Here is a 26,698-nt window from a genome sequence, read left to right on the forward strand (position 1 = left end):
ACTACAGCAGCCTGAACAGACTTGTACAACAGAGTTAACTGGACTTAAATAGGGAGCCCAGCCAGCACAGAGGCTAAGAGAATTTGTAAAGCTAAATACTGTTTGTCAAGGAAGTAGTCAGTGATGGACAGGAGGAGCCAAAGAAGCTAACCAGGAGGGGGAAAGACCCCTGTCACCCACATTTTACTGAAGGGAGGCCCGGGCCCACAGGTGCAGAGCTGTCATAGCTGCCCTGTAGTATTAACACAGCACTGGGACCCTAACTCAGGTCTCCTGGCTGCCAGTTGCAAGCCTTCTCCACAACCCTGCTCTCTGCTTCTGGGGTCTTGGACAGCTGCCATGGTCTGTATGGAAATTCCCTACACAACAGGAAACTGCTTCAAAGATATTTATTATAATTTTTTACAGACTCTAAGTTCACTAATAATCCTGCAACGAGTGCTGTTTTCACGTGACACAGGGCCTGGGACCACACCTCTGGCCAGGCTAAGCACCACCATCCAGCAGGCACCTGTCTCAGGTGAGGCAGCCTGCTCAGGGGGTTTCCAGGTGCCATGACTCAGGACACTGGAGCGTGAAAGGGCAGCAAGGAACCCACAGGCCTGTGCTGTGCTGTGGGGGAGCTGCCACCTGGGGTGGCCTCAGATCCGGACTCTGACTTGGGAGCCCCAGAGGCAGGTTAAGACATGGTTGAAGTGCCTGAGAGACCACAATTGGGATGTGTTGGGTTTCCATGACTTGAATGCTTGATTGAGTGCTGCATTTTTCGGTCACACAGCTATGACGCCAAAAGGCCTCAGGAGGCCTGGCCTGGCGTCAGGAACTGAAGCGGCCCAACCCTGGGCTGCACCTGTGTTGTCCAGGGCCCTGTGGTTTCCAGCTGGCTGTGGTAGTGTTGCAGAGTCCTTTGGCGCTTTCTCGTTGACAACCTGTTTCATGGATGGCACCTTGTACGTTTCAAAGCCCTTTAAATACATCCATGGGTTTTCTTCTGGGTACTCTAGCTTATACCCCTTCTTGCTCACCGGCGCTGGTTTAGACCTGTCAGGTTCTTGAGCTGACAACAGGATGGAAACAGAGAGTGATGAGACCTGGCCCTGCCCCTAGGACTCCAATGGCGAAGATTGAGATTTCTGAGGCAGCCTGTGTGGCTATGATGTGGAGATCTGATGTACCAGGGTCCTGGGCATAAGTTTTGTCTTCATGCCAGTAACAAACAGAGGTGGGATATTTGGCATTTAGAGATTGGGACTGAACCACTGCCAGAAGTAAGATTAGCTTCCCTAATTAAGACTACAAAACTACTTGGGGTGAGTGACATGCGTGAGGATAACGGGACTGGAGCCAGCTGGGCAGGGATGAGCTGGGGGTACTCACCGTCACTGCTGCGCCCATGAGTCCTTGCACTAGGGCCTCTCCAGTGGACTTGACCTAGAAGGAGTCAGAGTCAGGTTCTCTCAGGCCCCCACCACTGCTCAGACGTGAGACAGGGAGGTCTGATCAGTAGGCTTACTAGCCCCTACAGGTAGAATCAACAGGGCCCTGTGTCCTGGAAGAAGAGTCTACAGATAACACAGTAACAAAGGGACCACATGTGGCTCTCAAGGAAGGGCTGGGGTGAGGAAGAACCAGTCAGGCTCCCTGTGAAGACCCTGGAGACTGTCAACTGAGGCCCAAGGGGAGCAAGAGAACAGACAGGTGACGAGTTTGGCCCGAGAGGACAGAGCGCCTCGTGAGGAGGCTTCCCAAATGCCGAGCCCAGAGCTACCTGCTTGGCAGTGTGGCCCATGTTCATTGCATCGCTGATTCGGTTTTCCAGAAAGCGCCAGGTGTCCTCAAAGTCTGGGGAGGAGTCCTGCATCATCACCAGCTCAGTGGTGTTGTAGATGCCAGCCAACACCGCTCGGCGGGTATACCAGTTAAACTGCAAAGAAACCCATCCAGGGGGATAGGTCACCACTGTTGCTGCAGGCTGGGGGAAGTCTGAGTGATTCCTACCCAAAGCCCCTGGCACTCCTCGGCTCCCTCCTAATTTCCTCTTTCCATCATGGATACACGTGGCCATCTGGACAACGTGGCTGTTCCCAAACTAGGCTGGGTGTCAGAATCACCTGGGAGATTGAAAATGCAGGCTACTGGGCCCAACCTCTTAACAGCTCAGAGTCAGTAGGTCCAAAGTTAAGTGCCAGGATCTGGATGTTTATTAAGCATCCCACATGACTTTGCTACATCGGCTCAGCTTTGAAACCACCAGTGAAAAGCCCAAGTCTCCAGACATCTAGGGATTTATTTCCCTGGTGGCTCAGATAATAAAAGAACCTGCCTGCAGTGCGGGAGACCCAGGTTCAATTCTTAGGTTGGGAAGATCCCCTGGAGAAGGGTATGACTACCCACTTCAGTATTCTTGCCTGGAGAATTCTGTGGACACAGGAGCCTGGAGGGCTATAGTCCATGGGGTCACAAAGATCTCATGTAATTTTCAGGCTTCCCTCGTGGCTCACACGGTAAAGAATCTGCCTGCAATGCAGGAGACCCAGACTTGATCCCTGGGTAGGGAAGATTTCCTGCAGAAAGGAATGGCTATCCACTCCAGTATTCTTGCCTAGAGAAATCCAAGGACAGAGGACTCTAGCGGGCTATAGTCCATGGGGTCTAAGTTCCAGGGAGGCTCTGTGATCAGGCAGTTATGACCAAACCTTGTGTCATTCATCAGTGACATGAGGGCTTGAGGCAGTGTCAGGGACAGACTGGAACACCTGGGAGGAGCTGAGAGTTCTGGTCCTTCGGCAACTTCTGGCTGTGGCTCTCTTGGCCAATTGCTCTTCAGAGTGCCAGCTTGGCTGCTTCCTGTTTTACCTCCCTGATTTCTGGGTTTCCTAATTTCATTTTCCAACCATCTCTGTTGGTGGTATATTCCCATATGAGGGAAGTTTATTAAAGCACTTTGTTAGAACTGTGGTGGAAGCATCTCTCTGCCTCCCATCCTGGATCCCACAAAGTACCATCGCATATTAATTTCTTTTATGAAGGTGTAGATATATACATGTGTATATACATTTTTAATTTTCTACCAGAAATATGATAGTATTAATAAGTCAGATTCTTTCCGGCTGCCTGTTTAGAGGCTTATTGATCTCTGAGCAAAGCAGGCCAAGATGGGCTGTAGGGAGGGAGTTCCTTTTTAAAGCAATGTCTTAAAAAAAAAGTCTTAAAGGGTGTCTCTATGGCATTCTTTTTTTTTTAAATCAGTCTCATAAAAGGCACACACTGAGGAAGTCTGCCACAGAATCTAAATCTTAGGAGAATGAGGGGAAAATGATTATAAAACGGCAGCCCAATCAGCCCTCTGATGCCGTGTATCACACTCTAGGGGGAAGGAGCACTGATGTGTGGCTATAGCACTGGTCCCTGAATGAAGATGACCTAGAGGCTACTGTGGCTTATTGAGGGACCCTCTTCAAACCTAACTTCCTACATTCAAGATGGGAATGACTCTGGAGCCCCCCTGAAGGGATATGTGATCAAAGAAATTTCACAAACTTCTGGAGGAAATGCTTAACCCAGCCGTCCCCATCCCCTGCGGGCCTGAGGAGAGCACTCACGTCAGTGGACTGGTCCCCAGCGTAATGCCACATGTCATCCACCATGCTGGTCAGCAGGTTCAGGCTGGGAGGGATGTTGTGAGGGAGCATGAGGATGCTGAGGGCCTGGGGAAAGATGACACAGGAAGGGGTACTTGAACACTGGTAATGACAGCGTCTCCCTGTTCGGTAGAGGTAGTAAGGGGCCCGCCCAGCCCTCCTGAGACGCACCATCTTCACCCACTGCTATGAGCTCCTGGCGCCTAAGGCTCCCTCCCAACTACAACTTATGGGAGCCAGGGCAGAGTACCCTCTGCCCAGTCAGATCTTCAATCCCTGGCATGTGAACTTGGGAATGCAGACAGCCAGGTCTAGCCTGGTACCTTTGAGTAAGGATGGAGGAAGGCACCCCCATTCTGTAATGTGGAGAAAGAAGCAGGGATAGGAGGGGAGTCTGGGGGAGGTTTCTAGGCCCCAATTCTAGGCCATCCTGGAGCCCAGCAGCATTCCTGCCTTTGATGCCCTGCCACAGCTCATGATAAACTCCTTCCAGTTTATTTTCTCCTAACTCAAATCAATTTCTGTTACCTGAGACCTCAAAATCCTTTCATATAAGCAGTGGGACAACCCAGAGATGCCTCCGTTAGCAGATATCAACACTGGACAGTCCAAGGGCTGTCGCTTTACCAACTCTGAAACCCACTGTCTGTGGCCTGTAGGAGTTGGTGAGAGACGTCACCGATTGGTTGGAAAGTTATCTTGAAATAGCCCAGGAGGAAACGTGCTGAAGAAGGAGGCAACCAGGGCCTACTTCATGCACTTGTGCGGCTTTAAATGCAAGGTGGAATGAGTCAGTCCAGGAAATCAAGCATGCGAGCATGGGCAGGGGGCGGGCCTTGACTCTGGGCTGAACTCCCTCACACCCGGCCCACAGCTGGAATTAAATGCCCAACTGTCTCCCAGCTGGGCAGCGGACTGTGGGTCCTCTCAGTTCTGATATATCTTGACTTTCTTAACCGAGAATGGCCCACATTGTGACACACTTTGAAAAGAGGAGGAGGAAAAAAGGAGCTTTAGAAAAGTTGGGGAAAGCCCTTGGAATGAACACTCCAATTCTCTAAGCATCACATTGACAAACTGAAAGGAAGTCCCACTCCCCTGAGATCTAGAATGCGAAAGGCCTGTTGATGATGGTCAGTAAGATCTTCTGACTTTTCCAATCTCCTTCATGGAGCCCTCCTCACCAAAAACCCAGTGATACACTCGGGCCACCAGCAGCCCACCAGGATGTGATCTAGGACCAGGCCACTCACATCTCCAAGAACCGAGACACAGACGGCTCACAGGGCCCTCTCTCTGGCTCTCCTCAATCTGACACCTAGTGTACCAAGTGCACTGTGCACCCCTGGGTCTGCGGAGACTAACGAGCTAACTTCTGAACATCGTGCCAGACCTTCCGTGTGAAGGTGCTAAGAATCATAAACATGAACACACTGTCTCCCTGAGGCCTGGATATGGGTGGACCATGTACCCGGGGCCAATGCTCAATGTACGGAATCAACATTCTCAGTCTGGTTTCCACGGCGTCCCTCAGGAACTTGTCTGTCTTCTTCTTCCTGCAAGTGAGAAAAGAAAACAGACTGTCTCTGGGTCAAAGGCATGGGCTCAGTGCTACCCCGTCTACTCGATTCTAGTGGGGAGGGTTCCACCAGCTAGGACGAGACAGGTAGCTCCATTTCCATCCCAGCGGAGCAGCTGGGGTGCTCAGTGCTACCCTGCAGGCTCTGCTTGGACTGGCCTCCTGGGGACAGCTGATGGGGCCTGAGTCCCCCCATCCTTAGCTGCTACCCCGAGCAGTGTCGCTGTGGGACTTACTCTGCCTGGCCCAGCTGTACCAGCTTCTGCTCCTCCTCCAGGACACGGGTGAGCTGAGCATTGCACTGGGTCACGAAATGCAGGATCAGCTCACTGCCGTCATTCCCAAACATGGTGGCGGCTGCACTGGAGAGACCCAGGGACTACAGACGGAGAGAGGGAAAACAGGGAAGTGCTGGGCAGGTTCAGTGGCCACTGGCTGCCTGTTCACCACTAGCACCTCTTCTCCTGGCACCAGCTGCTTGGCTTTCAGTGAGACACCCCCACTCCTCATTCTTGGTCCATGTGGTCTGGGAGAAGCTGAGCACTGGTCCCTCCACACTCCATCAGGCCCCTGGGTGCGAGGCAAAGCAGGGGACCCAGGCCTGCACGTGTGGAGTTCACTGCGCCCAGTTCTGGGACATGTACGTGACCAAATCTAGTCCTACGAGGCCGCCTCTGGACTTCTGCTAGTACCAACAGAGAAGAGGACTCTCTCTCCTCTGGGGTTGCTGACTCTCTCAACCCATGGGAAGCCCCTGCTGAGAATGAAGCTCATGGAGGGGAAAGCAAAGCAGACACGCCATTGGAGACAGCTCCCAGCAGCACAAGATAAGAACGCTGAGCCAGAGCCAATTTCAGACTTTTCTGTTATTCAATGAGCTGAAACACTCTATGTCTTGCTTGAGCCAGTTCAGAGTTGAGTTCTAACACTTGTAACCTAGAATCGTAACTGTTGTGAAAGGGCCTTAGAAAAAGCTCTTTCTCTCTAGCTCATTTAACCTAAATCTCTTGGAAAGTAGGTCTCTCAGTTATTTAAAAAAAAAACAACAAACACCACAAACTTTTCTTACTGAGTTGTCAAGGAGTTATTTAACAAAGCCACAGAGACCTTTTACTACTCCTGATAAACAACAGTGACTGAGCAGATATGGTCAGAAGAACCCTGATGACAGCAGGGATGGAGGACAGAAAGAAACAAAAAGACTTTAAAAACCCCCACCATTGGGAGTCGGGAAGGAATCTCTTCTGGAGGAAGTACCCAGCCTTTTTTGGGCTTCTTTGGTGGCACAATGGTAAAGAATCTGCCTGCCAGTGCAGCAGAACAGGATGAGAGCTACTCTCTGTAGGTGTTACCTTTAGGATACCTTAAAGTTCTCTTTATCCTTTCGGCTACCTGGTTACCAATGTCACATCTAGTTAACAATGCTTCGTGTTAAATTCTCTCTATTCGAGTGATTTCTTCTGACTGATGCACTCCCTGAAAGACCAACTCCACTTCTCAGAATCTGTCCTGAAGAAACCAACAACCAGAAATGTACTTAATTATGTCATACACATAGATTTATAATGCTAAAAAAAATTAGAAACAACCCAAATGTTTATCAATTGAGTTCCAGTAAATACAACAGGTATTATGCAGCCGTATGAACAGAGATATGCAGAGTGGGGGAAAAAAAAAAGCCAGTTAACCATAGTTGAATCAGATTTTCCCAAACAATCCTGTTACATTTCTGTTCTCTGTTCTCTACAGGTGCCACACTTTTGTCTAATGATTCTCTCAAACCTCTCCTGCCACCTCCAAATCTTTGTCTCTTACCTCTTTTTCCTAACTTCAGGTTCATGAGACAACCATACCTACTTTAGAGAAAACAGAAGCCATTCTCTGGGAACTCAAAAGATTCTTCCAGAAACTAAACCTGCAGCTGTTTTCTCCAGCTTTGCCTCTAATACATCTAATGCCAGTCTTTCCACCTGTTTTTTGGACTTCATAAGTCTTGCCTTCAAGGAACCTCACATTTTTAATTTTGCCATTTCTCCTGTATCTTTACCATCACCCGTGTTTCTGCATCCTCCGGCTCCAACTTCCATCCCACTTCCCCTGCTCATACACTAGTTCGTACACTAGCTCTCCCCTACTCCTCACAGCCAAATGCCTCTCCATTTCCTTACTCTCCGTTCACTCCTCAACCCACCCCGTTACTGCTGACCTGCACTCCCCTCCGATGGCTGCTACTGCAGTCACTGATGTCTAGTAGCTCCGTCCACATGTTGCTGCTTGGCCTCCAGAGCCAGGCTTCTCCACCTCAGTCTCCTTTGCCACCCCACCCTGCTTCACCCACCCTTCAATGTCAGCCATCCCCGAGAACCTAGACTCCTCTCTCTTTTCACATGACACTCTTGGCACACTGACACTCGTGCCACCCGAGGCAATCTCACTCACATCCCTGGTTTAATGATCACATACATATACTCTAGTCCAGGCAGCTCCTCCAGTTTCAGGCCTGTATGCTCGAGGTTTCCCATTGGCTGACCCAAAGATCCCTCAAACACAACAAAGCTCAGGACTGTATCCATGATCCTTGCTCAAACTTGGAGCTCTTCAGGGGCCCTAATCTTAGAAAACGGCACCACCACATACCCACACATGCAAACCGACAGGCAACTCTGTCACTCCCTCCTATGTTATTCTATCACTCGTCTCCACGCTTACTGCACTGTTCTAGGTCAGAAAGCCCTCCTCTCTCCTGCATGACTGGCAGCAGGCCCCAGTGACTTGCTCTGCCTCTAATCCTTCTTTCGTCCAGCAGCCAAAATGATGGTTTTTGAAATGTCAAATTTAATCCCATATCTTCTGTATCTCCAGGTGGGGCTAGTGGAAAAGAATTCACCTGCCAATGCAGGAGATGCAGGCTTGATCTCTGTGTTGGGAAGAGCCCCTGGAGCAGGAAATGGCAACCCACTCCAGAATTTCTGCCTAGAAAATTCCAGGGACAGAAAAGCCTGGTGGCTACAGTCCACGGGGTCGCAAAGAGTTGGACACAACTGAGCACATATCTCCAATTATTCTTAGGACAAAAGCAAGTGTAACTCTTCAATGTGACCTTTGGATCTTGTCTGATTTGGCCTCAACTGACCCTTCCCCAGCCTCACTCAGCTCAGATCTCTTTCATCACACTACCTATGATCTGCCTTTAGAACCTAACTCCCAAGATCCAACTGCATGGTATATTCTTTTCATATTAAAAAATAATCTAAAAATAAAGCCATTTCTAGTCTACAGAGGAAAAACAAGCAAAACCAGAATATCTGGTACCAGTGAGGGGTCCGGGACTCTGAGCTGGGCTGGAAGAAACTGTGAGGCCCTCTGCTCTGGCCGGTATGACTCCCTCCTGGCTGATCCTGGTCAGGCCGCCCTGCCCATACCCATACACACCTGGGCTCCTTCTGCGATGGCCTCTGCCGTCCACCCGTGAGCAGGCACAAACTCCAGGGCTGCTGTCAGGATGCGGTGCTGCAGCTGCTCCTCGCTCTCGTAGTCCTCCTCCTCCTCCCCGCCCTGGTCAGTGTACCTGAGACAGACATGGGGACAGAATCCTCACCCCTCCTCTCACTGCCTCCTGCCGAGCGACGCAAAATGTGCCTGGCCAGAAACCACAGGCGCTGTGCCTCCTCTCAGCATGTGTTGGAAGGACATTTACTTACGTGTCAGTATCAGTGTGTGAATGCCAACAGAGCAAAAATCACATCATCCTTCACCTCCCAAAGAGTCACTGAGAGAAAGGAACCAGTGAGCAAGGAGGTCACGCGATAGGAAGGGACACACTCTTGCAGCACCCTGGATGTCCCAGTCTATAGCCTCACGGCACTGTTTCTTTATCTAGGTTTGTACCAAACTGTAATCCATGAGGACAGGGACAATGGTGATATTACTCACAGGGCCTGGCACAAAGAAGACCCTCTGAATTGAAATGAAAAGTACATTCACTGAGAAATCAGAAAACTGACTGGGGACACTCTCATTTCAGAGCTAGAGGAGCTTCTCAGGGGCAGGATTAAGTAAACAGAACATAGCTAATGGAGACGGAAATTATTATCTCCTTTCTGCCAGGCAATTTGGCCCCACAGATGTGAACAAAATTCAGAAGGTGCGTAACCTTTGAGTCAGTGCTCCCACAGCTGATAAAATCACACACTTTATCACACCATTTTTCATGATGTGAATGAAATCTAAATATTCATCAATAAAAGGTCAAATAAATTTTGGTACTGCCATTTGTTGGAATATTATATAACCATTAAAATCATATAATCTGTGAAAAGACATTAATGATGTCCTGCTGAATGAAAAAATGGGCTCTGTAACAACATGTATAGTTTACAGTGTAATTAATCATTTTTAATATACATAGGGCTATATATGAAACTTGCTTAGAGAAACATCTAAAAGGATAATCACAAAAATGTTAGCAGAGTTATGACTCAGTTTGTGATTTCTGGTAATTTTTTTTCTTTTATTTTTGTGAATGTCTTTATATTGTTCAGAACATTTTAGAATGTATAGACACCATTTTCATAAAATAAACAACAAATTCTTTCCAAAGATAGTTTTGAAAATGATGAAAGGTGTGAAGAGGGTGGAGAGGAGAAAGGAAGAAGAACAGATTCACCCAGGTACTTAAAGTGGACAAAATGGGTGGACAGGTGTTCTGATGCCTACCTGGGGGGTGAACGCAGAGCCTCTGGATTGGGTTCTTCTGCGCCCTGTGCCTCAGACTGTTGCTGAGAAGAGGGCGGAGGCTGATGCTTCTGCGGATCTGAAGACCTTAGCTGCATAGCTGAAGCATGGAAGGCACGTGGTGCCAGGGCTGGTTGGCAGTGGGACGCTGAAATAGAAACTGAGTTGGTCAGTCAAGGATGCTCACCAAAGAAGACCCTTTGAGACCCAGAGTGGCAGGAGGGATGGAAGAAAAGCAGAGGAAAGCCAGAACCAAGTGTTGGATCCCAGACAAAAATCTTAGGTAAACTGTGGTGGCAAAAGCATACACCAGAACACCTGTCTTCTAGGCCTGTTCCCATCATTTGTTAGGTTAATGGGCAAAGAGCATGACTTTAAAATATGCAAATTAAAAGAAATAATCTCTATTTACTCAGTGAGAATGCTGTGAGGCCCAAACAAAAAATGAAAGTGACTTAAAAATGTTACATATTTATACATCACAGCAAGAGCACTGGACTAGAAATTAGGTCTGAGTACTGACTCCCTAGTGTTTATGGAGTGTCTGTTTTCTCATCTGCAATATTGCAACACCCCCATTTACTTTAGGCAAGGGCTTTTGAAAAGTACAGTATTGTGTTCCCTAAGGAAAGGATAATACTACTTTTTTTCTTTCCCAGCATTTATACAAAAAAATTCAAACACACAGACAAGTGGAAAGAACTGTGGCATGAATGCCTGTATATCCACTACCTAAGTTCTACACAGCTATCCGTCACACTCTTCCTACATTAATCCGCCTTATTTCTTGATGCAATTGTCACAGACTTCAGTATTCTTTATTTCTAAACATTTCAGCACACACATCCTTAACTGGAGTTAAAATTTTTACTTTTCCTTTATTGAGGTGACATTTATATTCACCTGTTTCAAATTTTTCACTCTAGTCTTGCCTGTCCGAGAATTTCATCGATATAGAATCATACTGTGGGTTCTGCGTATGTATAAGACTTTTTGGCCCAGAATATCCTTTAGATTAATTCATATTTTTGTGTAGGTCAGTAGGTTGTTACTTTTTTACTGCTCAGTAGTATTCCATTAAGAAACACTATTCTGTTGGGCTGTTTCAGTGTTGGCTATTATAAATAAAGGTGCTATGAACATACTTGTTCAAATCTTGTTGTTGACATATGCCTTCATTTCTGCTGGGTAAATATTTAGGAGATTTTCTGGGTCACAGGCATTATTTGTACTTCTACTGAATATAGTTTGGAGTTATGTATAAAACAGCACTCATTAAAGAAAAAAAAGATCTATGGACCAACTCGGGAAACAATGATTTTTAAAAGAAACACAGCATGTGATGGGTGAAAATATCAATTATTTTAGTATATGCACAGAAAAAAGTGGAGCAAATATTCATAAAACTTTGAAAAGGGTCTGGGAGATCCCAAAGCAATATTGCAGAACCACTGCAGTCCAGGAGATTCCAGGTGGACTACAGGAGAATACAAAAGAACATTATTTCATCAGTTATATACTTATATATGTTAATACATAATTTGCTTATGGAAGGTGATATTGGTTTTCCGTTTATGGTAGTGATATAAAGGTCAATATTTTATAAAATCAGATGTATAAACAAAACTACTGACTATATGGCGGCAAAGGTGATATGTAGATATTGAAGAATTACTGAAGTGGTGGGGAAATCACTAACTTAGGAAAAAGTATTAATAGACGAGGGGCTCTCTGTGGCTGTTTCCTGTGATCATGGCCCAGGGATTTGACAACGGAGTCAAGAGACTAGGGAGAGTGTGCCAGTCTGCAACGGACGAGCTGTGTGACTTGGGCACCTACAGCCTTCTCTCAGGCTCCGTCAACTCCGTGAAATGGGAATGACAGGCCCTTTCCTCATGCTCTTGCTCCTCACAGGTCGAGAACACGGTCAGAAGCCAGCCAGGGAATCACTTCAAGCCCAGGTCGCCGGCGCGAGCCGTTATGCCCTTCACCTCACCTTGCTCTCGAGCCGCCCCGAGGCTTCTTCCGCCCTTCACCCAGACCAGGCCGGTTCCACCCCCCTACCCCTTCCCTCCCCTCTCCTGGGCTCGGCCGCCCCCTCACCAGGCAGGCATCGCAGCTGAAGGAGCCTCCAGCCCGCCCGGCGTAGGAGGCCAGACAACGCCGCCGTTGCCGCCATCTTGGAAGCGGGCACGCCGCCTTGGCGATGCGATGGTAGCGCTGAGTGGCCACTTCCGCCCTCCCCAGCGCAGCGGGAGTTTCCTCCTCTCGCGGGAGGCGAGAGGTGTGGAGCCGGCGGATGCGGAGAAGCCGCGAGCGAGCTCAGGGCGGCAGGTGAGCGCTCTTCTGGTGGTCCGTGAGCTCGATCGTCCCCAACGGTCCCCCCCCGACCCATTTCCTCCTCTACGTCGGCTCTTTTCCCATTCCAGCCCCGTTCTTCGGCGAAAACGTGGCCGTGGCCACCTCCCTGAGGACCACAGCTGGGTTTCGCCCGGAGGAAGCCGGTGTGAGCGGCCGGACTGGCCCTGGTCTCCCCCGGGGCCCCTGGAGTGGTGGCTTCGGCCCTTCCTGGGCTGCCTTATCTCCCGCGCAGCGGGACCCAGCCTGAGGCCCAGGGGACAGCGCTGAGGTGGAGACCGGGAGATCGGAGTCTGAGACCCACTTCTGCTAGAAGCAAGCTGTTAATGACCTTGAGTCTCCGTCCCTCTTTGCAAACATCGGGGAATCTGAAGTTTCCGCCTTGGGGGTCCCTGGAGTCCCAGGTTGTAAATTTGAACCTGTGTCTTCCCCGAACCTCCAAGGTGTTGAGTTGGTATAATTGAGTATTCTCAAACTTGCCAGGTTGGAAAAGCCGTCAGGATGCTTGTTAGTAAATTGGATCCGGAGATCTTTTTCTTGGAGAATCGATTCAATACCTCTGAATGTACCCCTGGAATCTTATTTTAACGTGCCTCCGGGTGATTTGGATGATCTGCAAGTTTGGGAAAGGCTGGTGGCCTTTATTCTCACATTGAGTGCCAAGCTCTGCATGACTCAGGGAGGTCATGGACTAGTCACTGAACAGAAATGTAAATACGGAGTGCCTCACTGGGAAATTAATCAACAAGGAAGGCTTCGTAATAGTGGGAAGAAGTAAATGATTTGGGGGGTTAGAGATAACGGAGGGCAGGAGCTAAGCATGCCATTCTGTAAATTTTGTGCAGTTAGACCCTTTTCTCTTTTGCATCTTTGCAACTTCAATCTTTTCAGTTAGCTTATCAACTCTAGTCTTTTCAATTACCTCTTCTCCCCTGTGTGAGCGTGGGGGAAGCCTCCCCTTAAGCCAGAACGTCTCCCCAGATGTTAAAATTTCAGATCCGTATTTCTAGATTTTGGTAAAGCCCTACTGATCTCTCCATGAGGTTTTGTTTTCTGAGTTCTGTCCACTCATCTTCCAGCGAATCTCTTTTGTGGAAAATCTAGCATTTGCTTGGAGACAAAGTTGACTGTTTCTTTTCCTTTGAGTTTACTACTTCCTTACAAATTATCACCTGTTTTTCTGTGTGTGTGTGTTTCAGTTTAATTAAAATTTTCCTGATAACTGTTAGTATTCTCAGAATTCTTTTTACACATTTGACTTAAAAGGCTTTGATCCTTGGTTTGAACTGAAACCCAAACTTCAATCTTCTTTTTTTTTTTAATTCTTTTCCCCCACTTCATCCTTAAAGGAAGCCAAATGCCTCAAGATTTGATGTTTACAGGTGTCTTAAAAATAAACAAGTGAATCTCCAGAAGTTGTTCTCAGATAAATCCAGTGATGTGACAATGACTTCTACTCTACCACTTTAATGAAACTGGGGCTGTGAGTCACACTTCTAAGTATGTTGACTTAGATACCATATATTTGTTTTCCTTATGTCTTTTTAGAAAAAACATTGACAACAACATAAAACTCTAATGATGAATAACATCACGCTTTCGCTTTTAGATATTTAAAAGAACACTGTGTCCCATTTTTTTTTGGAAATTGCTGACCGCAAATGGTGGCTGTGTCTTGTTTTTTGAGGGTTAATGTTTAATAAATTTATTTTATGAGCTCCCTGTTGCCATAGAAGATTAGTTTTGGGGGATATGGAACACAGAGCACTTTCCAGTCTTCTAATTTACGGACACAATCCCACTGGAGTACTGTATAAGCTGTCATAAAGTGTGGCTCTCATATTGTGTGATTTTAACAATGAAAAAGCAGCTTCACATCTCTCCCTGGGGAGTCCTCCCAGCTGGCAGGGCTGAGGAGGAACAAGATATTATAGGACTGTTTGAAGCAAAGGCAAATAAACTGGCCCCGGAGAAGTGGAGGCTCAGAGTTCTCTGAGAACATTATTTTATTGAGCTTTATGTGCCAGGCCCTGCTGAGTGCTTTGCATATTTTTATCTTCTCATTTACTTCTTGCCACCGCCTTGCAAAATATAAGATCATTATCCCTACTTTATTAATGAGAAAAGAGAGAGGCTAATCACAGATCCATGGTTATGTAGCCAATGAATAGAAGATCTACTGCTAGACAGAACCCCAGTTCATTTCTGTTGGAAACCTGTGCTCTATAAAACTCTGCCTCCATTAAGTTTGCTGAAAAGGTCTAGCGATCTGGCCTTCTGCGTTTCTCTTGCTAATGAGTAGCCTTTGGCCCCTCGGTTCTTGCATGAGGGTTTTTCTGTGAGTACAGTGCAAGGTTGGTGTAGTGGGAAGGGAACTTTTTCCATGGCCCCTAGGGAGAACTTGTTCCAACATCATTCTAGAAACAGGTCATTTATTTCTTATAACTTCATGTCCAGCAGTCCATATTCCTGTCTTTCGCAGTTGGTTCTTAAATGTGAGATCCCAAGTTGTTCACTTGAAAGACTTGTAAGGGTTCTTCCTCAACATCATGTTACAGTTGAGAGCTTAAAGTTTCAGTTCTTGATTGTGTGCTTTTTAGGGATTTAAAAACCACAATTTAGTGAATAAGGAATCCTGTTTGTCTGGTAACACTTGGCACCCTTTTACTGCGGCTTGAAGGCAGGTTAGAATAATAAAGGTATTACACAAGGAAGGAATCAGATAAGAGGCACAATGGAGTGAAAAATGCCAGGATTTCCCATTGAACAAAGGGAGGTAGGAGATACAGGTGGAGCGCCTGGATCCAGAAGACTGAGGAGATTTGACTTTGCTCTAGAAAATAAAAGCCTTAGTAACTCCTGGGGAAGATGAACGACAAAATCAAAAGTACTATCATATTTAAGGATGCCTGGCTAACCTCAGCATGTTTTAATAGGCTGAAAGGCAAGTCATTTGAAGGGAACATTTTGGAAGAAGGAAAAATATGTGTGCCTGGCTTAAGCTCAGTCCCGGAATGTTTGTGGTGCCATAATTGTTACTGGGTTAGCCACCTCTCAGAAGACAGAAGTGTTCAGCTTAAGACTGATCCACGCATGACCTCTCTCCTACAGCTTCTATCTTTGTGTCATTTGGTAGAGCCATCTGCAGGCAGGGACTCAGCATCATTAATGTTTGAGAAAGAAAAGGGGAACTAAGTAGACTGCTATCTTGCTGACCTGGGTGCATCATGAGGACATTGTATACTCGTCTGAGTATCAAGTGAAAGAGAAAGTTGACTCTGGTGGGAGGAAATTTCCATAGGTTGAAAGCATGGGTTTTACAGTCATACAGACTGGTATTCAAATCCCAGCTCTTTCTTTATCCACACAACACTTACCAGTTATGTGACCTAGGCAAAGTCAACAGCTTGTGTCCTGACTGTAAAATGGGAGTATTACCTAGTTTAAGGTTATACTTGGGTTCATTTGAGATAACGTATGTTAAATGCTTTGAAGAGTTTGGCTAATATTAATTGTTAAAGAAAGACATGGTAGATACCATTGATCACTACAGAGTCAGTGGAATCGAATTTTCATATCTTGATGAATGGAGAAATATCATTATTCAATTTGCTAAATTAACATATGTTGTCTCTTTAAAAACATCTCAGCTTGTGGTTAGGATATAGCAGCCAACTTATTTGCCTCCCTTGCTGAGTCATACTTCTGCCTAATTAATGTCCTGTGTGTTTTATATTCTGTTCAAGCTGAGTTTTCATATCAAAGAGAAAATAATCTTTGTGCCTTCAACCTCCTTACTTGACTCCCCAGTCAGGATTCTCACCGAGGAAGCCACCTGCCATGTTTGGGAAAGTTGGGAGTATGAAACCTTGGATAATGGGTTTACTTAATCACACTCTGCTATCTACAGTGAGATTTTCTAATGGGAGGTCAAAATTAGGTGTAATTCTGTTTGTCTCTGCTCAGTCTTGACTCTTTTTTGGCCCATAGCTTTTAGGTCCACAGCACTGCAGGAATGGCAGATTTTGGGATCTCAGCTGGCCAGTTTGTGGCAGTGATCTGGGATAAGTCATCCCCGGTGGAGGCTCTGAAAGATCTGGTGGATAAGCTTCAAGCCTTAACTGGCGATGAGGGCCGAGTGTCTGTGGAAAATATCAACCAGCTGTTGCAGTGTAAGTACCTGCCCAGATTGTCTTTTAGGGCAGACAGTTATGCTGGGGGTATTGCTTTTCTCTCGTTCCTTGATGGCTGGGTTTTTGTTTCAGGTGGCACATGATAGTAGGTGTTTCAGTTGAGATATAGTGGACTTAGATATTGTTAATGATTTGTGTAAGTAGGTTCTTATTTCTTATTGCTTCATGCTTAGCTGCTTAGTTGTGTCCAACTCTTTGTGACCCTTTGGACTGTAGCCCGCCAAGCTCCTCTGTCCATGGAATTCTCTAGGCAAAAATACTGGAGTGGGTTGCCATTTCCTTCTCCAGGGGATCTTCCCGACCCAGGGATTGAACCCACGTCTCCTGCATTGCAGGCAGGTTCTTTACCCGTTGAACCTATTCCACATCTTTTTTTTAAAAGAGCTTGTTTTTCATCCACCTTCTTTTTTTACTTTTTCCCCTGAGCATGTAAAAGAAGAAGAAGTTAGTAAGCTGAGGGAGAGCAAGCGTCCTTGCCTCACTTGGTAGTAACGGTGGTGTAATAGCATTTGCAGAACAGGGAGGTGTTTATTTTACGGGTCCACGCATGTAGCTTTTGTGGGGGCTTGGTCGATGGCTTCTGGGGCCCAGGTGACCACTAATTAGAGTCTTCCTTCTTTTCAGCTGCCCACAAAGAATCTAGTTTTGACATTGTTTTGTCGGGTATAATTCCTGGAAGCACTACTCTGCACAGTGCTGAGATTTTGGCTGAGATGGCCCGGATTCTTCGGCCTGGTGGATGTCTTTTTCTGAAGGAGCCAGTAGAGACAGCTGTAGGTAAGGAGATCTTCACTTAAAAGACTAGATCTTCACTTGAAAGATCCACTTAAACCCTAAGATTTAACAGGGTTGAATCTTAGGTATGTTCGCTGCATCTCTCTGAGTAGCAGATATCATTTGGAGATCAATATTCCTATACTAAACTAGACCATTCAGGTATGACCTAGATCAAATCCCTTATGAGTATACAGTGGAAGTGACAAATAGATTTAAGGGACTAGACCTGATAGACAGAATGCCTGGTGAACTATGGACAGAGGTTTGTGACATTGTACAGGAGACAGGGATCAAGAAAATCCCCATGGAAAAGAAATGCAAAAAAGCAAAATGGCTGTCTGAGGAGGCCTTACAGATAGCTGGGAAGAGAAGCGAAGCGAAAAGCAAAGGAGAATAGGAAAGATATTCTCATCTGAATGCAGAGTTCCAAAGAATAGCAAGGAGAGATAAGAAAGCCTTCCTCAGCGATCAGTGCAAACAAATGGAGGAAAACAACAGATTGGGAAAGACTAGAGACCTCTTCAAGAAAATTAGAGATACCAAAGGAACATTTCATGCAAAGATAGGCTCGATAAAGGACAGAAATGGTATGGACCTAACAGAAGCAGAAGATATTAAGAAGAGGTGGCAAGAATACACAGAAGAACTGTACAAAAAAGATCTTCACGACCTAGATAATCACGATGGTGTGATCACTCACCTAGAGCCAGACATCCTGGAATGTGAAGTCAAGTGGGCCTTAGAAAGCATCACTACGAACAAAGCTAGTGGAGGTGATGGAATTCCAGTTGAGCTATTTCAAATCCTCAAAGGTGATGCTGTGAAAGTGCTGCACTCGATATGCCAGCAAATTTGGAAAACTCAGCAGTGGCCACAGGACTGGAAAAGGTCAGTTTTCGTTCCAATCCCAAAGAAAGGCAATGCCAAAGAATGCTCAAACTACCGCACAATTGCACTCATCTCACATGCTAGTAAAGTAATGCTCAAAATTCTCCAAGCCAGGCTTCAGCAATACGTGAACCGTGAACTTCCAGATGTTCAAGCTGGTTTTAGAAAAGGCAGAGGAACCAGAGATCAAATTGCCAATATCCGCTGGATCATCAAAAAAGCAAGAGAGTTCCAGAAAAACATCTATTTCTGCTTTATTGACTATGCCAAAGCCTTTGACTGTGTGGATCACAATAAACTGTGGAAAATTCTGAAAGAGATGGGAATACCAGACCATCTGACCTGTCTCTTGAGAAACCTGTATGCAGGTCAGGAAGCAACAGTTAGAACTGGACAGGGAACAACAGACTGGGTCCAAATAGGAAAAGGAGTCCGTCAAGGCTGTATATTGTCACCCTGCTTATTTAACTTATATGCAGAGTACATCATGAGAAACACTGGGCTGGAAGAAACACAAGCTGGAATCAAGATTGCCGGGAGAAATATCAATAACCTCAGATATGCGGATGACACCACCCTTACGGCAGAAAGTGAAGAAGAACTAAAGAGCCTCTTGATGAAGGTGAAGGAGGAGAGTGAAAAAGTTGGCTTAAAGCTCAACGTTCAGAAAACTAAGATCATGGCATCTGGTCCCATCACTCCATGGGAAATAGATGGGGAAACAGTGTCAGACTTTACTTTTTTGGGCTCCAGAATCACTGCTGATGGTGACTGCAGCCATGAAATTAAAAGATGCTTACTACTTGGAAGGAAGGTTATGGCCAACCTAGATAGCATGTTTAAAAGCAGAGACATTACTTTGCCAACAAAAGTCCGTCTAGTCAAGACTATGGTTTTTCCAGTGGTCATGTATGGATGTGAGAGTTGAACGGTGAAGAAAGCTGAGCGCCGCAGAATTGATGCTTTTGAACTGTGGTGTTGGAGAAGACTCTTGAGAGTTTCTTGGACTGCAAGGAGATCCAATCAATCCATCCTAAAAGAGATCAATCCTGGGTGTTCATTGGAAGGTCTGATGTTGAGGCTGAAGCTCCAATACTTTGGCCACCTCATGCGAAGGGTTGACTCATTGGAAAAGACCCTAATGCTGGGTAGGATTGGGGGCGGGAGGAGAAGGGGACGACAGAGGATGAGATGGTTGGATGGCATCACCGACTCGATGAACATGGGTTTGGGTAGACTCCGGGAGTTGGTGATGGACAGGGAGGCCTGGTGTGCTGCAATTCATGGGGTCGCAGAGAGTCGGACACGACTGAGCGACTGAACTGAACTGAACTGAAACCTATCCTTAGGGATAAGTTATTGTAAAACTCTGAACCACACATCTGAATAAATTGTGATCTTTGACCCGCTAGGTAGTAAAATAGAAGGAAACCGCTCATCTGAAAATGGCTAGATCCTTCAACTGGTACATCCACACAATGGAAAACTATGCAGCAGTAAAAAAGGAACAAACGATTGCCACATGCAACAGTTTGGATGAGTCTCAAGGGAATCGTGCTGAGTGAAAGAAATCCAATCTCCACAACTTACATGCTGTATGATTCCATTCACAGAACATTCTTGAAATAACAAAGTTATAGTGACAGGGAACAGGGTGGCCATTGTCAGTGGTTAGGACCAGGAGGGAAGGGTGTTCATGAGGCTATAAAGGGGGTAGTATGAGGGTTCCTTGTGGTGATGAAGACTACACACACACACACACACAAACACAAACAAGTGTATGTAAACTGGTGAAATCGGGATAAGCTCTGTGGACTATAAGTGACAGTTTCCCAGCCTTCATACTATATAATAATTGTGTAAGATATTACCATGGGGAGGTGAGGGGAATGGTCCTCCGAACCTCCCTGAACTTTTTTTTAATTTACTGTACATCTATAGTATTTCAAACTCAAAAATTAAAATATAGTCCAAGAGGGATGAGGTAAGTATTGATTCATGTGAAACTAAAGATAGAATCCAAGAAATAAAAACCTTTTTTAATTTTTTTTTGCTTAGTGGTAAAGCTGTCAGAGTCATTCTAGAGTTTTAGCATTTTAACTTAAAGTTTTTATCAAAATGTGATGCATTGTTTCATCAAATATGATAATAAAAATGAAAGTATTTTGAAACATATAGAGGTGTTTATGTGGAAACACAAACTTGTGATGTTAGGAGCAGATATAGCTGTCTTTGCCAGGAGGTAAACCTTGAGTGGCTAAGCACAGCGTCTTACCAGAACCATACAGAGATACTTGTATACAGTTTCGAATCCTCTTTCTCAGTCATTATCCAGCAGCCCCTGTAAGGTTAAGTATTTCTCAGAAACAGAGGTGATAAGAAACAACAATAAAGGATTTATTGTATAAGAGCACTTTGAACAACCAACAGGATTTCTCTAATTAAAATATTATCATTAAAAATATATATACATATTTATATTGTATATAAATATATTTATATTCTGTTGAACAGAATAGGTTATTATTGTTTTAATGCCCTGTTGACTCAACTGGGATAGAGCCTTTATAATTTTTCCTGCATTGGCCTATAAAGCTACTAATTGGGGTTTTCCTCTTAGCAGTTAACAATAGCAAAGTGAAGACGGCATCTAAGCTATGTTCAGCCCTGACTCTTTCTGGTCTTGTGGAAGTAAAAGAGGTATGTTTGTAGATGACCTTCTTTGCTGGGAATTTAAGCCTTGGGTGACTAAACCCAGTATCTCTTTGTCAGACGATACAGAGAGAATCTGGGAGAAATAACAACCCTGAAGGTGAGGTGAGCAGCGTCACTTAGACTAGCAAACAAGTTGAGAAGATACCTGATGCCTCAAAGGACGAGACCTCTAAAATCAGCCTCCTCTGGAGAGACTCAGCTTGGGCCCATGTGGGTTGGGCCATTTTCTGGTCTCGGTACTGGTGGTGACCCCTGTGGCAGAAAGAGAGTGACACATCTCTTAGTGGACACAAGTCTTAGGCCCACGTGGAAGGCAGTCGCCTGTAATTATTACACAAATCTTACACAACTATTTTCCTCAGCTTTTTGGTGGGAGGTTGGAACAGGTTGGAGGGGGAAATCCTTTTCTGACAATTCAGTAGAAGCATTAACATTAAATAGAGGTATTCATGGTTCTGCATTCTTCACCCATGCTCAAATGTTCTTGTGTGAGAGGTAGGTGTTATACCACAATAGTTGTTATACTTGGATCTGTGCGTGACCTCGGGCCTCAGTTTCTTTATCCTTTCCCTTTTTTATTTTTCTTTTTAGTTAAAGTTCTTCCATTTTTTTATTCTAAAATATGGGATGTTCATAAAACTTCAATTAAGACCAAAGAATTTAAAGTGACATCTCAGACCTTGCTTACACTTTCCTCCCTAGAGGAAGCCACCAATACATTTTTTGGTGTGGCTGTTCAGACTTTTTATGTATTTACAAGAGTGTTGTGTGTGTATGTCTACACATTTTTAATGTAAATCAAGTCACATTATACATTGTTCAGTCATTAGCTCTTTTCCCCACCTTTAGATATGCTCAACATTTATCCATATCAGTGTATTCCCCACTTGGTTATTAATGATGGAACAACATTCAGTGGTGTAAATGGACTATGATTTTTGTGGTCATTCATTCCTTAATTGTTGGATGCAGAGGTGGCACCCCCCCCCCCACCGTTTTTCCTACCTTTACTGCCTGCTGCTTCATCTCAAGGAACATAAAAAGCATTTCCCTCCCCCTTGGTTCTCTTTCTCTACTACATATTTCATTTCTAGCCTCTTTATCGTGGGCATGCTTCCCCTGCTATAGGCTTTGATCCTATTCAACACACCCGATTCATCTTGATAATTATAATCATTACAGTCCCCACAATGCCTCGCACAGCGCCTTGTACCCAATAGACAGCTATCTGAGAAATACTTTCAAACTCTCCATGGAGTGGGCTAACTGTAAACATGTAGACAGAAGTTACGCTCTGGAAAACATGAGGCATGAGGCCTTGTCTGTGATCTCCCACTGTCCTGTGCCTCCTCCAGACATGAGCATTTGACATCCGTGGGGGGACGTGGTATAGGGTCACCCTGTAGAAGGACTGTGATGTGCCCTAATCCTCTGCTGTCTTGAATTCCAGCTGCAGCGCGAGTCCTTGAGCCCTGAGGAGATTCAGTCTGTCCAAGAACACCTGGGTTACCATAGCGACAGCCTGCTCTCTGTGCAGATCACAGGCAAAAAGCCCAACTTTGAAGTGGGCTCTTCTAGTCAACTTAAGCTTTCTACTGCCAAGAAGCCTTCTGGTGAGATAGCCTAGGGACATGTCTGTCTGAGTGGCTTAGAAGGCCCTATTAGAAACCGGGCCAGAGATCTGAGTGAGGTGGTGAGAACTTTATAGGATCAGCTTCTTCCTTAATTTCTCTCATTTCCAAATAGAAGGATGCTTAATGTACTGCTGTCCTGGGCATGTTCAAGTCTGAACTGAAGTGACACGTAGATATTACCTAGTTCAGCCCCTCAGCCCCACCAGAGGATGCTGAAGCCTCCAGGTTCCAGAGGCCTGAGTCCTGTAGCTTCATAAGCTAATGAAGTCTTTCCAGACCCCAGAATCATAACCCTTACCCTCTGAAGAGCTCCCAGGGGCGGTCATGGCAGATGAGAGGGCCCTGTTCCTCTCCCGTGTGTCCTTTTCTCTGTGCCACTAAAGTCAGCTTTTCTTTCTTTGAAGATCTTAAGACACTTATAAAAATAGCTATTCTGTTTAGAAAATTGCACCCAGTCCTTTGTCATCATTCTCACCCTTCCTATCACTATCTTTTAATGGCCAGGTTGAGAAAAATTGTCCCAGCTGTGAGGTATAAAGAAATTTACAGGTACATTCACACTGCTCTGTTTTGGCTATCCAACCTGAATCTTCAAGAAATTCTTTGGCATGCTAACCTTTCGATTCACAGTTTCAGAGCAGCTAGGATCTGCTTAGATGACCTGCCCTGTGGGGGTCTGAGTATCCAGTTGTGACAGTGATCACAGCGGGCACACTTTACCCCCCAAGCCCCGTTCATGAGCCAGCCCACACTGCACCCCCCGGACAGAGAATCAGGAGGTGTAATTGTTACTGATTTGTTCCTACACTACCACCATCAGCTCCAGAGCCCATTTTCTTGTATATAACAAGTTTACATGAGAACCAAAGCTTTGCTATTCATAATGCTTTTTGGCACACTTTCTCCTTTAATCTGCAAATCTCCTGCTCTGGGTATAGGGAATACTATTAAGCCCCATGCTCTAGGGACTGAAACTAAGAGGAGGAGGAAAAAGCAAGCTGGAGTGGAAGTTAAAAGCGTTAGGCAGACTGTGTCTGTATTTGTGTGTATTTGTGGCTGTGTGGAACTGGCCCAAGTATCTAAATCTGTTTCCTCATAAGATTAGGATGACAGATAACTTTCCTCATGAGGTGGTTAGCAAGACTAAACCAGATAACGTATGTAAAGTGTTTAATATGTAGTATTAATATCTGGCACAAAGCAAGTGCTTAACAAAGGATGACTTTTATTATCATAAAGAGATGGGTTCTTTATAAGTGATTGGGCCGGGCTTTGAGCCCAAGTCTTTTGACTCCCAGTCCAGTGTGTTCCCTGCTCAGTCTCAAAGGAAAGCACTTATATGTGCGTGGACCTTGTTTGCCGCTGCTTTTCTGGAGCTTGTTTTCTTTTATTGGTTGAACTCAGGGAAGCCTGCTGTGGACCCTGCAGCTGCCAAGCTCTGGACCCTCTCGGCCAATGATATGGAGGATGAGAGCGTGGTGAGTCAGCTCTGTGGTCACCTGATTGCTTTCTTTTAGGCTTCCCTCAGCTCAGTTGGTAAAGAATCCACCTGTAATGCAGGAGACCCCAGTTCAATTCCTGGGTCAGAAAGGTCTGCTGGAGAAGGGATAGGCTACCCACTCCATTATTCTTGGGCTTCCCTTGTGGCTCAGCTGGTAAAGAATCCGCCTGCAATGCAGGAGACCTGGGTTTGATCCCTGGATTGGGAAGATCCCCTGGAGAAGGGAAAGGCTACCCATTCCAGTATTCTGTCCTGGAGAATTCCATGAACTGTATAGTCCATGGGGTTGCAAAGAGTCGGACACGACTGAGCGACTTTCACGTTCATGTTGGATAGGAGTGGTCACCGTTAGGAATGGACTCTCTGAATTTGTAAATGTGAAAGCATTTAAAGCCCAGCCTTGTGGCGGTGCCTGACACTGGCGTTTTTGACTCAGAAGGGAGCTCCACATTGGTGGCATCTTACATTTCCTTTTCAGCATCTTTACCCCACAGATTTTCTTGTTCTCACTTCATGTGATATACTGAAGACTCTAGTAGGCATGTGTAAACCTCAAAAGAGTTTGTCAGCTAAAATATTTTTTGGCTTCTTCATCTGGACAAGATACCAAATGCTCACTGTCTTAAAATCTCAGATCTGTGCTTTCTATAATAAAATGCTTCATTTCTGCAACTATCGAGGTTAGTGGTAAGCAAAATAGGTGATGGTTTGTGTCCTCATAGAACTTACAGATTAATTGTCCTCACAAATCACCCAAGTGTATATATTATTATTGCCTTTTCCCCTGAAATTATATAGAAAATATTTCATCCCCTTTTCTCATGTGACAGCCCTTATATATTCAAGTACACATAACACTTCCCTGTTCTTCCTGCTCCCTCCCTTTCACCCTCCACACACATATTCTCTGCACATCATAAATGAGTTCCCAGGCCCCTTACAACCCAGTACAGCTTCCATGCCCGTAGTTTACTTGCTGTGTGGGCGGCTTGGGTGTCAATGATCAACCCTGGTTAGGATGGTGGACGCCTTCTGACACACAGGAGTGAACTGCTGCCGTGGCCCTTGACCACGTCAGCTGTTCATTAGCAGAGACCACGACTATGCCATTCATAGTCTCATAGGCCTCCAACACTCTCCAGGATCTTATCGACTCAGATGAACTGCTGGATGCGGAAGATCTGAAGAAGCCAGACCCAGCTTCCCTGCGGGCCCCTTCCTGTGGGGAAGGGAAAAAGAGGAAAGCCTGCAAGAACTGGTAAGCCTTGGGGTGAGCCGGGGCTGCCTCGCTGCTGCCAGCGGCTTCTGACTCTCAAAGAATCACTGTATTTTACAATTACTAAAACATATCTTATTGTAAAGTGTGTCAGATGTATAGAAGAGTGTACTAAACAGGTACATTTTAAAGAATACTAAAATGAACACCCAGGTACTGACCACCCAGGTTAAGAATCGGGAACCTTAGACGTTGCCTCCGCCGGCTTCCTCAGCCACATCTCCCTCCTCTACTCCCAAGAGGCTACATTCTCCCAAGTCTGGGTCCTCCTTCCTGACTTTTTCCATAGTTTACTATCTCTGTGTGAATTTCCAAACAATACCTTATTGAGTTGTGGAGCCCAAACCTAACTAGGCCTGGAAAGGTCCCTGTCCAGATCAGTGAAGGCTCAAGGGTAAAGGAGGTCTGTCAAGGATTTGGGTGGCGGGAAATCTCACTCATCAGCTCCTGACTTCCCCCAGCACCTGTGGCCTCGCAGAAGAACTGGAAAAAGAGAAGTCGAGGGACCAGATAAGCTCTCAGCCCAAGTCGGCTTGTGGAAATGTGAGTATCTGGATGGTTACTCAGTATTCACAAAGGACTAAAGAAGCATACACAGACCAACTCTAACTCTACAGAGGCTACTGCCCAAGTATTGTAACAATAGGTGGACATGCGAGACTGTGTATCCAGGTAGTAGTGGGAAGACCGGTTGTCGCTTGAGAGTGGGTAGCACGCTCAGGCCCATAGGGAGGCAGGCACCTGTCATTTCTTATTTCTGGCCCCTTTCTTTCTGCTTCACACCGGGCCCGAAGCTACCTAACCATTTGCTACGTGTGGCTTTGATTGAACTGCTGAGAATCTAGAAGTATGTCCACCTAAGGAACTTTCTCTAGTCCTTTGTCTTTTATGAAATCAGAGATCTTAAAGACTCTCAGTCTGTGGGTCTCAGCTGGACCTACAGATACTCCCGCTCATTCTCTTCAGGCTGCTGTGGCCATATTATGATATTAAGGACCCCTTTCTTCCAGCCCATATCTCCAGGAGAGCTGTCACTTGGCTTCTCGCTAATGGGTGATGGTCTCTTCTCTCAACAGTGCTACCTGGGCGATGCTTTCCGCTGTGCCAGCTGCCCCTACCTTGGGATGCCAGCCTTCAAACCTGGGGAGAAGGTGCTCCTGAGTGACAGCAACCTCCACGATGCCTAGGAGGGCCTGGCCTGGGACACGCCTGCTCCTCCGTCAGCTCCCGCCCCTCACATCCCACCACATGGTTCCCCCCATCTCCTCCAACTTAGGTCCCTGGCGGGGAGGGTGCTCAGGGGACAGAGTGGAGCTGGCTGGGGCGCAGTGGTGTGGAGTGCTGCCATAGGTCAAGACCAAGGTATCCTGGGGCCCCGCCACCTGAGCGGGGACCTCCTTCA

General features: G+C 46.0%; 2 protein-coding genes across 9 annotated transcripts; one reads left to right on the plus strand and one right to left on the minus strand.

Annotated features, from left to right (window-relative positions):
- Positions 1 to 373: 373 nt before the first annotated feature.
- COQ9 (coenzyme Q9) lies at positions 374 to 12,162 on the minus strand. Of its 3 annotated transcripts, none has more exons than XM_081514220.1 (9): positions 12,058 to 12,162; positions 9,937 to 10,102; positions 8,653 to 8,788; positions 5,457 to 5,599; positions 5,113 to 5,197; positions 3,603 to 3,707; positions 1,769 to 1,924; positions 1,378 to 1,431; positions 374 to 1,057 (listed from the first exon to the last, which is right to left on the minus strand). In XM_081514220.1, exons 1-9 carry the CDS (start codon positions 12,131 to 12,133, stop codon positions 1,022 to 1,024), a joined length of 957 nt encoding a protein of 318 aa, XP_081370346.1. In that variant the 5' UTR covers positions 12,134 to 12,162; the 3' UTR covers positions 374 to 1,021. The 3 variants fall into 3 exon arrangements, with proteins under 3 accessions (XP_081370346.1, XP_081370348.1, XP_081370347.1); XM_081514222.1 differs by having other exon boundaries at positions 12,050 to 12,162; XM_081514221.1 differs by lacking the exon at positions 12,058 to 12,162 and adding an exon at positions 11,794 to 11,913.
- An 80-nt stretch (positions 12,163 to 12,242) lies between these two features.
- Positions 12,243 to 26,582, plus strand: CIAPIN1 (cytokine induced apoptosis inhibitor 1). 6 transcript variants are annotated; one of them, XM_081514232.1, is made up of 10 exons: positions 12,243 to 12,716; positions 12,796 to 15,256; positions 16,303 to 16,484; positions 17,130 to 17,282; positions 20,794 to 20,870; positions 22,336 to 22,498; positions 23,924 to 23,997; positions 25,163 to 25,278; positions 25,758 to 25,839; positions 26,373 to 26,582. In XM_081514232.1, exons 3-10 carry the CDS (start codon positions 16,328 to 16,330, stop codon positions 26,481 to 26,483), a joined length of 933 nt encoding a protein of 310 aa, XP_081370358.1. In that variant the 5' UTR covers positions 12,243 to 12,716; positions 12,796 to 15,256; positions 16,303 to 16,327; the 3' UTR covers positions 26,484 to 26,582. The 6 variants fall into 6 exon arrangements, with proteins under 6 accessions (XP_081370358.1, XP_081370359.1, XP_081370356.1 ...); XM_081514233.1 differs by having other exon boundaries at positions 12,796 to 13,022; XM_081514230.1 differs by having other exon boundaries at positions 12,243 to 13,812.
- The last annotated feature ends 116 nt before the right edge of the window (positions 26,583 to 26,698 follow it).

The sequence above is a fragment of the Giraffa tippelskirchi genome, chromosome 7 (assembly GCF_054371585.1).
Source record: "Giraffa tippelskirchi isolate mGirTip1 chromosome 7, T2T-mGirTip1v1.2.pri, whole genome shotgun sequence".
In the NCBI taxonomy this organism is placed as follows: Eukaryota; Metazoa; Chordata; class Mammalia; order Artiodactyla; family Giraffidae; genus Giraffa; species Giraffa tippelskirchi.

What these genes read in the sequence shown, in the direction of transcription:
- CIAPIN1 (XM_081514228.1), top strand. Translation starts at nt 16,328, where the DNA reads ATGGCAGATTTTGGGATCTCAGCTGGCCAGTTTGTGGCAGTGATCTGG. An exon ending in TATCAACCAGCTGTTGCAGT is followed by an intron (nt 16,485 to 17,129) that starts GTAAGTACCTGC and finishes CCTTCTTTTCAG; the next exon opens with CTGCCCACAAAGAATCTAGT. An exon ending in AGGAAAGCCTGCAAGAACTG is followed by an intron (nt 25,279 to 25,757) that starts GTAAGCCTTGGG and finishes GACTTCCCCCAG; the next exon opens with CACCTGTGGCCTCGCAGAAG.
- COQ9 (XM_081514220.1), bottom strand. Translation starts at nt 12,133, where the DNA reads ATGGCGGCAACGGCGGCGTTGTCTGGCCTCCTACGCCGGGCGGGCTGG. An exon ending in TCAGCTGCGATGCCTGCCTG is followed by an intron (nt 10,103 to 12,057) that starts GTGAGGGGGCGG and finishes TTTCTATTTCAG; the next exon opens with CGTCCCACTGCCAACCAGCC. An exon ending in CTGGGGACCAGTCCACTGAC is followed by an intron (nt 1,925 to 3,602) that starts GTGAGTGCTCTC and finishes GTTTCTTTGCAG; the next exon opens with TTTAACTGGTATACCCGCCG.